Source organism: Mustela lutreola, chromosome 9 (assembly GCF_030435805.1).
Source record: "Mustela lutreola isolate mMusLut2 chromosome 9, mMusLut2.pri, whole genome shotgun sequence".
NCBI lineage: Eukaryota > Metazoa > Chordata > Mammalia > Carnivora > Mustelidae > Mustela > Mustela lutreola.
In genome coordinates this window covers 116,666,083-116,677,014 of record NC_081298.1, presented here as the reverse complement: position 1 = coordinate 116,677,014, position 10,932 = coordinate 116,666,083, and the positions used below count along the sequence as shown (strand labels likewise).

General features: G+C 44.0%; 1 protein-coding gene across 10 annotated transcripts in view; it reads right to left on the bottom strand.

The window, feature by feature from the left end:
• Positions 1-705: 705 nt before the first annotated feature.
• LTBP1 (latent transforming growth factor beta binding protein 1) overlaps positions 706-10,932 on the bottom strand; it is a 403,430-nt gene continuing 393,203 nt past the window's right edge. For all 10 annotated transcript variants that reach the window (XM_059188603.1, XM_059188601.1, XM_059188606.1 and 7 more), the window contains 3 exons: positions 8,864-8,986; positions 4,667-4,816; positions 706-3,524 (listed from right to left, as the gene is read on the bottom strand). In XM_059188603.1, coding sequence (XP_059044586.1) covers positions 3,343-3,524; positions 4,667-4,816; positions 8,864-8,986 — 455 coding nt within the window. In that variant the 3' untranslated portion in view covers positions 706-3,342. The remainder of the gene's footprint in view (positions 3,525-4,666; positions 4,817-8,863; positions 8,987-10,932) is intronic.

Genomic DNA, 10,932 nt, shown 5'->3' with positions numbered 1-10,932 from the left:
TTAGAATAATTCCTAAATCGATGGTTCTGGTTTGTCTGCACAAGGAGGAACCTAGAACACCGACATGCATGTTGTTTTCTTGCACTGATGACTCAAATGAAATGTTCATGAACCTCATTTTTAAGTATATCGGATTTGTCATTTCTGCCAATACGAAGACATTAAGATCACCCAGGGAAATTTAGGCACATTTTAGAGTAAGAAAGTCCTTTGTGTGAAAATACTAAAGCTAAATTACTGTCTTCTTTTGAATGTATAAGCATTTTCTTTTTAGAGGAATGTGGATGCAATTGTATAAAACAACTCTGATATGTTTTAGGGCTTGGTTTGCTAGGTCTGTTTAGTACTCACTTTTACTAACAGGGCAGGTTTCAAGAATATAACTTCATTTTATGTAAGTTTCGATCAGATAGGTCTAGTGTTTCTGGTGCAGAGTTTGCATTTTTTTTTTTGACAAAAGAAGAGAATGTTATTATTGGTATTTTAAGGTACGTAGACTCATTCTGTAGACAGACTCTTGCTCGGGCAGCTGGAAAATACGTGTATTAGGCAGAACAGATTATATAACCAGTATAATCATCAGAGGGCACTGATGATGCACCTGTCTCTCTGTGGCCAGCAACTTAGAAGCTCTGGCACAGAATCCGAAACCTGTGGTTTCAGGGACAATAGACGCTGAAAGTAAAATTGCAGTAACTACTGAAAGGAGCTAAAAGAATCATACATTATCACAAACACAACATGTTTTTGGGGGTATGTGCACAAAACTAGGTAAAAACAATGGAAAAAAAGACATGGAAAGCCTTGTGGAAATGCACTGAACACAAGCATGCCAGCTGGCCAGCAACATCCCACAGCCAATCTACTTCGTTGATAGTCTTGGTGCTTCTCAAACATCCACCATGATTCCCACTATGCTAACATTTGGAATCTAATTCAAGACCTGCGCCAACAAGTCATTTTATTTAAAATGCTTGTGCCGAGTTTGAGGGCTATTATTGTTAAGTTTCTCCTATATATAAAGAGTTGTTGAGAGGTCTATTTTATGATACACGGGTGTTGTTTTAGATTTCTGTCACGGCTGCACCCAATTATTCGCAAGTTTAATGGCTTGCAACAACACACATCTGTCATCTTACAGCTCTAGAGGTTAGAAGTGGATCCATGTTACTGGCTGGAAATCAAGATGTCAAGAGAGTTGTGCTTTCTGCAGGGTCTAGGGGAGAATGGGACCTGCCCTTTTCCAGCTTCTAGAAGCTAGCCACATCGTTGGCTCATACCCTCTTGCCTCTTCTTCCGCCTTCAAAGCTGGCATGGGAGGGAAGTCCTTCTCACCTACGTCTCACACCTCTGCCAGCCTTTCCTTTTCTATCTTCCTTTTCCACGCTTGTGATGACACTGGACCTACCTGGATAACCTCCCTCTTATGGCTGACTTGCAACCTTGATTCCATCTGTGACCTTAATTTCCATTTACCACATACGGTAACATAGTCCCAGGCTCTAGCAAAGAGGACATGGACATCTCCAATATCCCACTATTCTTCCTACTACAGGTATTAAAAACAAAGTCCTGTATTTCAGGAGAGTGTTAAACGAGATTTTCTGCTAGGTATCCCTATACACGGTTTCATTGTTTTTCTTTAAACTCAGATGCTTTTATGAAGTAAAAAGAAAAATGGATCTTGAAACTCACTTTAGCAATTGCGTAATGAGAGCTGAGTATTAAGAAGGGACTGGAACCTTGAGAGCGGTTTTCCCTGTTCCTGTGATATCTGTCTGCCATCTATATCCTGTTTGCCAAGGCTGTTGTAACAAAGTACCAGATTGGGTGGCTTTAACACAAATAAAATTTTCTTATAATTCAGGAGGCTAGAAGTTTGAGATCAAGGTCCTGCAGGACTGATTTCTTCTGAGGCCTCTTTCCTTGGCTTGGAGATGGCGGACTTCTCCCTGGGACTTCATATGCTCTTTCCTCTGTCTGTCTTCATCTCCTCCTCCTCCTCTTCTTCTTCTTCTTCTTTTTTTTTTTTAATATTTTATTTATTTATTTGAGAGAGGCAGTGAGAGAGAACATGAGAGAGGGAGAAGGTCAGAGGGAGAAGCAGACTCCCCGTGGAGCTGGGAGCCCGATGCGGGACTCGATCCTGGAAGTCCGGGATCGTGACCTGAGCCAAAGTCAGCCGCTCAACCAACTGAGCCACCCAGGTGCCCCTCATCTCTTCTTACAAGGGCACCAGTTGTACTGGGTTAGGGCCCACCCCAGAGACTTCATTTAACCTTTATTACCTCTTTAAAGACCCTGTCTCCAAGTACAGTCACATTCTGAGGTATTGGGGGGCTAGGACATCATCATATAAATTCTGGGAGTGAACACAATTCAGTCCCTAACAATATCTAAGAGATTTAATAATTAGCCTGTAAACGCCTTTACATTACTAGAGAACCATTTGTAAAAATCAGTGGGGCAGGGGGATACAACTTGGACACAGATACTCACTGACAGTTACTCTCAGGTAGATTTTTTTTTTTTTCTAAAAAAATGGTGATTTATTTTGCTTTAACATACAATGGTAAATACGGTGGGATCATCAAGTTTCCAAAAAATTTTGCTGGGCTGACTTTACACAATTATAATACTAATGTAAGCTCATTAATTCTTCCATTTCAATGCAGCAAAGGATCCAATGGACGCCTACTAGCAGCTTGGCTAAGGATGGACATTAAAATCAGACAATACGCCGTAAATATAAAGCACTTTCTTCCAAATGTGTATAAAAGTTTTGAAACAAAATTCACCATCTGCTCCACAGGACAGATGGTTTGGATTTAAAAAAAAAAAATGCTCCAGACCAGGAATAACATAACCCTGTGTAACAACACTTATAATACAGTTTAACAATATTTTATCAAAGACGTGTGCACTTGAGAATGAAAAAAAAATCTGAAGAAAAACAGTAGCCAAGGAACTGCACAACCAAAAAATGAAAATCATATAAAATATTTCCACCACTATTTAAATGCCGAATTTAATCAAGCAATAGTGAAAACAAAACATCATAATACAACCTTCTGTTTAAAATAACAGCACTGTTCCGCCTCTTTTCCACTGAATTTTACATATGAACAGACTATATATACTGGTTTTTCAGAGAAACGTCCATTTGGTCTGTCACACACCAGTCAGGCTCGCGCTGGATCCTTTCCGAGGACACACACAGCTCTACCACGGGGCCGTACTTCTGCCGGTCCAGGCTAGGGGCAATGTCTCAAGTATAATACGTTTCTCTCTTCTCCTTTACACAGTGCAGAGTAGATGGGCTTCGGTTATGTGGATTCTCTTTTACTCCAGGTCACTGTCTTTGTCTAAATTCAAGGCAGTATTCAATGGGGTGCAGAAGTTGGGCTTGTCGGAAGGGACGTAGCCAGGCAGACACACGCACTTGTAGGAGCCTTCGGTGTTGATGCACTTGGCGTTCTTGCACAGGGACATTCGGTTGTTCAACTCGTCACATTCGTTTACATCTGCAATAAGCCAAACCACGCAGGTCAACAAGCTCCCCAACGACTCTGAGAGGAGAGGTAACCTAGAGCTTACCTGAGGCCCTGGGGTGTCCGGCCGGGCACGGCCTGGTAGTTCTCTGCTCTCCCCCCGCCAGTGAACTGGACAGTCTTCCTCACTACTGTCTCTTGCAGTCATACTCAACATAATACAACTTTGTACCTCTGAGAGGTTCTAGAATTTTCTTCCCTATTTAATACAACATGAACATGCAGCCGGCTTGACATTTTAGAGTCAGAACTCGAGAAAGCTGGAAGAACTTTCCTACTTCTAAGTTCCTTTCTGCAGGTATGGAAAAAACCATTCAGATTGGTCGACAGGAATACACAGGAAAAGAACCAAGCAAGTGAGCGGAGAGCCCTCGAGGCAGCCTCTGTAAAGGCTCGAGTTACCTTCTTCGATTTCTTTCCATGCACTTGAAACACCTGTAATAACCCAGGTTTACCTCTCTTCCAGACCTACTGCCGGCAGAGACAAGCAAAACTAAACTGGGGAAGGGGGTTGCTGCCGGAGGGAGTAGAAGCACCAGAGAAAGAGGAAAAATTCAAGGGCCAGGCCCTGGAAGGTGGCCCGGCTCACAGGAGGAAGAACAAAGGTATGCTGACCAGTCTTTTAAAAATAGAAGGGATGGCCGATCGAGAGGCAGGGAGGGAGGGGGAGGGGTTTTAGGAGGAACGTTCCCCAGAATGATTACCACCACAGTTATATGGTTTTTGGATGTTTACAATCCCTTATGCTGGTGTTGGTACTGCGGAAAACACTACTTGTTAGAATCCAACTAATTACCTGGAACATTCTGTCCTTTCCCCCTGAAGTACCACAATATGAGTTCTTAAATGAGCTGTCAGTGTTATTTTTTAAAGTTGTGGTCAAATATACAAAACATAAAACTGGCCATTTTAGCCACTTTTAAGTGGGTCGTTCGGTGGCATGTGGTATGTTCACACTGCAGGGCAACTACCACCACCGACCACCTCCAGAACGTCTCTCCTCTTCCCAAGCCGACACTGCGGATCCCTCTTAATGTACTCAATATTCCATGCGATCTGGCCACAGGGGATGTTAGGGCAAGAATAACCAGGCAGAGGACACACAGCGCCCTTACCAACACAGGTCATCTTGGCCATGTCCAAGTGATAGCCGTCGAAGCAGTCACAGGTGTAACCTTCCTGCACCCTCACACAGCGGCCATTCTCGCACCCATTGAGGATGCCACACTCTTCAGCCTGCAACTCCTCAAAGCTATTTAAAAAACCTGAAAAGGAGAAGACAGGAGCCAGGTTAGAAATCTGCAGCCTCTGTGGCGCCTGGGGGGCTCAGTCGGTGGGGTGGCCAGCTCTTGATTTCGGCTCAGGTCATGATCTTGGGGCCATGGAATCAAGCCCCGCTTTGGGCTCCGCGCTCAGCTCAGCAGGATGTTTGCTTGAAGATTCTCTCCCTCTCTCTCCAACTGCTTGCATTCTAGCTCTCTCTCTCAAATAAAGAAATCTCTCAAATAAGTAAATCTCAAATAAATAAATCACAGCCTCTTATACCATCTTTTAAACTATTTAATTATCAAGGTTATGGTTCACCATATATACATGGTTCAGACACCTGTTTCAAATGCCTTCAAGATAGCAGTAAAATTTTATGCTGAATATACCTGTATAAAACATTAAGCACACGATATTAAAAACTCTGTATATATTGTCCATGAGTAGCCCCACATCTTGAATTCTAATAGTGTATATTAAAATCACAAAGAATGATAAAGTATGGATTTTGGTCTTGCCCTTACTTAACAGAAGTGTTTATCTAAAATTCCAAATTTCTGGGGCACCTGGGTGGCTCAGTGGGTTAAGTCAGGTCTTGATCTCAGGTCATGATCTCAGGGTCCTGGGATCGAGCCCCCCATTGGGCTCTCTGCTCAGCAGGGAGCTTGCTTTCCCCTCTCTCTGCCCGCCTCTCTGCCTACTTGTGATCTCTGTCTATTGAATAAATAAATAAAATATAAATAAATAAATAAATAAAATTCCAAATTTCCTGAGTTCTCAGTAGGGCAAATGGCAGAACATCTTTCAGGATGGAACCAATGGAAGTCACTTTCACAGGGCAATAGACATTTGCTCAGAAGATCTGTAGAGAATTTTAGGCCGTGGTTTTTCACTTGGAGTTCCCCAGAAAGCAGTGAAAAGCCAGGCTGGCCTTGCCCCATAAAGTCTGTTTGTTTGCTCTAGCGTTGGAATGAGCCTTACAAAAGGGCTCTCAGGAGATCAAAGGATAAAGACAGTAAAAGGGACTCGAAACATTCTGATAAATGAGAAAAGTACATCATACTTGTGTTTAGAAAGCCAAAAATCTTTTTTTAAGGGAAACAAAGAAGTCCTTGTCTGGCTCTTTTTATAGTTCAGATATCTTTAAACTGATTTAGAGCTAGCGTTTAGTAATATAAAAACAGATTTAACAGGCATCTCGAGTGTTCAGCTCTTTTTCTAGAGAGAAAAGTTGTAAATATAAATCCATGGTGACACAGACACACTGTTGATGTAGGCTCTCCGTTCCCCCCACCCCCTACCCCACTTCTGAACCTCATCATGTGTCCGCTTTGAAGAAAAAAAAAAATTCAAAATAGGACTATAACTCTCCATCTGGCCTCTGAAGTAATTCTCCAGTGTAACTGCAGGGGGCAGCAAAACATCACTGCTTATGCGGGGCTGTAAGGTGTAACTCAAGTGATTTTAAAATTAAAACAACAACAACAACAAAACACACCGAGGGATGCCTGTGTGGTTCAGTTCGTTAAGTGTCTGTCTTTGGCTCAGGACATGATGCTGGAGGTCTGGGACTGAGTCCCGCACTGGGCTCCCTGAGGGGAAGGAGCCTACTTCTCCCTCTCACTCTGCCTGTTGTTCCCCCTGCTTGTTCTCTCTCTCTCTCTGGCAAATGAATTAAAAAAAAAAAAAAATTAACACATCTATGACAGGCCCTTTTAAAAATTTTGAGGAGGAGAAAAAGAAAAGTGAAAGGCCATCCAGATTTTGTCTTTAGGGCCCCAAAGCCAGTTTGAAAAATACTTTAGAAAATAAAGTCTTAATTTATGAAAATATTTTCAAATTCTAGGTACTATGGCAAAATCATTTTGACTTTATAAATACTAACATTTTTTATTATTACAGAAATTAAAACATGGAATTAAATTTTGAAAACTCCTAAACACACACATCAAGCAGACTCCCGAAAATACTTCTACAGGAGTCTGCAAAGTACAACCCCTGCTCCAAATATGGCTGGCTGCCTCCTTTTATAAATACCATTGTCCTGAAATACAGTTATCCCCATTCGCTGACATGCTGTCTATGGTTGCTTTCGCGATATCCGAGCAGAGCCTTTCGCAGGCCTGCAAAGTCTGAAATTTTTACTCTCTAGTCCTTTATAAGAAAAAAAAAAACTGGTTTCTGCTCTAGGAGATTCTACTTTTATAGAATACTGCCTTAACCAAAGCTACCCCCAAGCTATCAGTTCAACTTTCTTAAATAACCAGAAGTCAGGAGATAAGAAACCTCAGCCTTCCCTCTGCGTTACTCTGTACCCAATACAATCATTTCTTCAGCAGGGCCAGAAAGTCCTTGCTCCTGGTCTGGGAAGGAGGAGCTATTTCTCATAACCTGTTGTAAGTTTAAAGGCCATTGACATAGTCAAAGGTCAAGGTCTAAGAACTGCATCTCAGCTTCTTATGTTGCTAAATAGGAAACTGATGTGACGCCAACATGTGTGACGCTTAACATTTGTAGTGGATTAGAAAAAAGTTTTAAAGCAACATCAGCATTAAAAAAAAAAAAAAAGAAGAAGAAAGAAAGTACACAAGTCAGAACATTTCAACTCGAAGATTCCTGGAATCTGGACTCTACCTAATGTGACAAGTGCACACAGGAGCCACATGACTGTGGCATACATAGCTGCTTAGAGACTTAACCTGTTACTTGGGATTTATGGCACAGGCCAGCTGGGCTTTCTTTCAACCTTAATATTTCTTCTCCCTTTTTATTTTTTTAAAGGTAGATGCCGGTTGACTTGTAACATAGTCACAGGTTAAGTGCAGAAATTGTAAGTGCACAGTCTTACACCTGTCGGGTGTCTTTAGACACATTTCATGAAGTAGTGCAGGGTTGTATGTTGTTGATTAAAAGTAAAAATCAGAGGTATTCAAAGTTGGGAGACTGGTTATGCTTGGGGCGGGGGGGGGGCTGGGAAAGGGCTTCAGGGGCCTTATGGATGCTCGTAATGTTCTACACCTGGGTGAGGGTTACACAGGGCTGTGTTAATCAACTTGGCAGGACAGATACAAGGCTGTTTTCATGAAGCACTGTTAATTCTGGTGAAGATCAATATATATTTCCATCAACACCCGCCTTAAAGAAAACACAAAAAAACAAAGGAAGGCAGAGGAAGGAAAGAGAAGGGGAGGGAACGAAGGAAATACTCTTTGACTCAGAACTGAAGTTACTCCAAATGTAGCCACAGAGCTTGGGTTGCTCCTCGGGAATCAGGTCATGGCCAGTGTGCTTTGTTCACAGGTAACAGGGTCCAAAGAAAGAAAAGGCTTCACTGTGTCTGCAATTCAGCAGTGTCTCCAAAGTCCTAACTCCAACTCCCCGGTCTGCAGGGATTTCCCTGCCTGGAAAATCTGGTGTCGCTTTCCTCACTGCAAGGAGGGCCCCTCTGGGAGATGTGGACGAGGCAGCTGGGATCCATACTTCCCCGTTCCCATTCTTGAAGTGAGGCAAGCTCTTCTTTACCAATACTGCATTTGGAATTTGAAAAGCTGTGGCTTTCCCCCAGAGAAACCTTTAGCTTGAGTGGCTTCCTTATCCAGGACACTCCCGTTAACTGTCAGACATTTTTTTTTTCCTAAATGGGATCAGGGATCCCAGAGGCACACTCCACCTTCCACGGAAAAAAACTCTGCACACAAATCTTGGAGAAGCCAGTGTGCATCACTGCTTACTTAATAAATCCACCCTGAGTGGATTCTCACAATTTCTGACCAGAAGCACAATTTTTTTGACCTCCCACTCTAAAATACCTATATTTTGGCACAGTTGACATGTCATTTCCTTGTGTGGGAATAAGATGGCAGTTATACCCAGGCTTTCAAGAAACCCTGCCCCTTATGTTAGACCATCATGGAATGGATAAAGACATGATTTTGTTATGGATTTGAGATCTTTTTTTTTTTAAACTTTAGGGGTTCCCTTCTGAGAATCACTGGGTAACCTTTAACCACAGCTGAGCTTCAACAGAACTGAAAAATTTGGCTTACGGTCCTGAATGAAGTAGGGATCGGCTTCTGGAGCGTACTGTTCGCTGAAGTCCACCAAGGCATCCCGTCCATATGGGCGCCGGCGTCCCGTGACGGGGATGTTACACAGCTGGGCATAGTCGTCTGAGAAGGAAATGACAAGCCGCGTGAGACGTCATGGCCGTTTGCCGGCACCGGGGTACACCCCTCACAGCTCAGAGCACCAGGGACTGGCCAGCCCCCTCCTCCCCACCCCTGCATGTGCACCACTGGGTCTAGAGCTGTCTCCATACTCTTCAGGGGAGCTGTAGTCGCCCCGCACACAATGACCTGCTGGAGGGCGTCACTCGGATACTACATGGAAGACCAAACGCAGCGGCTGAGCCGGTGGTAGGCCGAGTTCCAGGAGAGTAAGGAACCGTGACAGGAGCCAGCGCTCAGAGGACAGCAGGCGTTTTAGAGGAAAGACTTTATCTGCAACTGTCAGGTGTTATCACCGTGAAGGTACAGTTGTTCTTATCGACAGGGACATTCGTTTTCATTCAGAAGGGACAGAAAAGTTGGATCTCTGGTGATACCAAAATAACACAACCTGGTAACGATGCCTGTATTGTGACTATTCTTTTTCTTTTTTTTAAAGATCTTTTTTTATTTATTGGACAGAGAGAGAGAGATCACAAATAGGCAGAGCAGCAGGCAGAGAGAGACGGGGAAGCAGGCTCCCCGCTGAGCTGACCAGAGCCTGATGTGGGGCTCGATCCCAGGACCCTGAGATCATGACAGAGCCAAAGGCAGAGGCTTAACCCATTGAGGTACCCAGGCGCCCCATGTATTGTGACTATTCTAATTCTATGCTCAAGGCCGGGTTTAGATGAACAAAGTATTACCATAGCAGTGAGGGCGACTGTCCTAGTGTAGTAACAGCAGTAGCAATAAGAGCAGCTCACAGTCTAGGAGGCTGGCTCTGTGCCAGGCACCGTTCTAAGCACCTACTACACATTAAGGCACAGAAACGCTCGCACCGGCCTACGAAGAGACACCATCATCACCTCCGCTTTACGGTGTCAGCTCCTCTGAAACCCATGCCTTTACCTCTTCCACACCCCACACAGATCCTTCTACAGCTACCACTTTCCAGAGGCCATATTCCTACTCTAAGCTGGGCCAGCCCCAAGGCCACTTTCCAAACTCTCCAGTAGATCCCTCACAGGACCCAAATGGCGCACAGGATCTTGGTTTTCCAGATGTTCCGGGGTTACTGAGCATGCAAGGCATTTCACAGTCCTCAGCTCTTGCTTGAGTTTTGGAGCAGAGTTGTGGCAAGGTCTAGAGAAGAGAGCTTTAGAAGGGGGTGCTTCACGGTCTGGATACATGTTGCACCGAAATATACTGCCCAAGGATTTATCTAGGATGGTGAAAATCCTGGGGCTCCTCAGACTTTAGAGGCTCTGCCAGAACTGGGGAGCTCTGTCTGGAGGCCCCAGAACCGGATGGACACACTCAGGACAGTCACACAAAGCAAAAGCCACACTTGCCTGGACTGCAAATTGGGGGGAGTTTTCATCTCTTCTGCTTCCTCCTGTGATGTACAAAACTGAAGAAATGCACTAGGCCAGAAATGCCTGGATGGCTCAGTGGGTTAAGCATTTGCCTTTGGCTCAGGTCATGATCCCAGGATGCTGGGATCGAGCCCCACATTGGGCTCCTTGCTCAGCAGGCTCCTCTGCCTGCTGTTCCCCCTGCTTGTGCACTCTCTCTCTCTGACAAATAAATAAATAACATCTTTAAAAAAAGAAAAGAAAAAGAAATGCAGTAGGGCAATAGTGTGAATTCTCGGGCTTTCTTTCACCCTCTGTCCCTACTTAAAGGAGGCAAAGGTGTGTGTGTGCATGTGCACACAATCCTCTCCCCACACTGCACAAAGGAAACATAAGGCCAGAAAAGACCCTGGACTGGTAGGATTATGGTTTGCCCCTTCCTCAAAATTTCCCTGTATGAAAGCATTCCAGGAACAGCATATGGACCCCAGATACGCCAACACCTCTCAACGAAACCATTTCAGAAGAAATATTAATTTCATTAAGGAAACA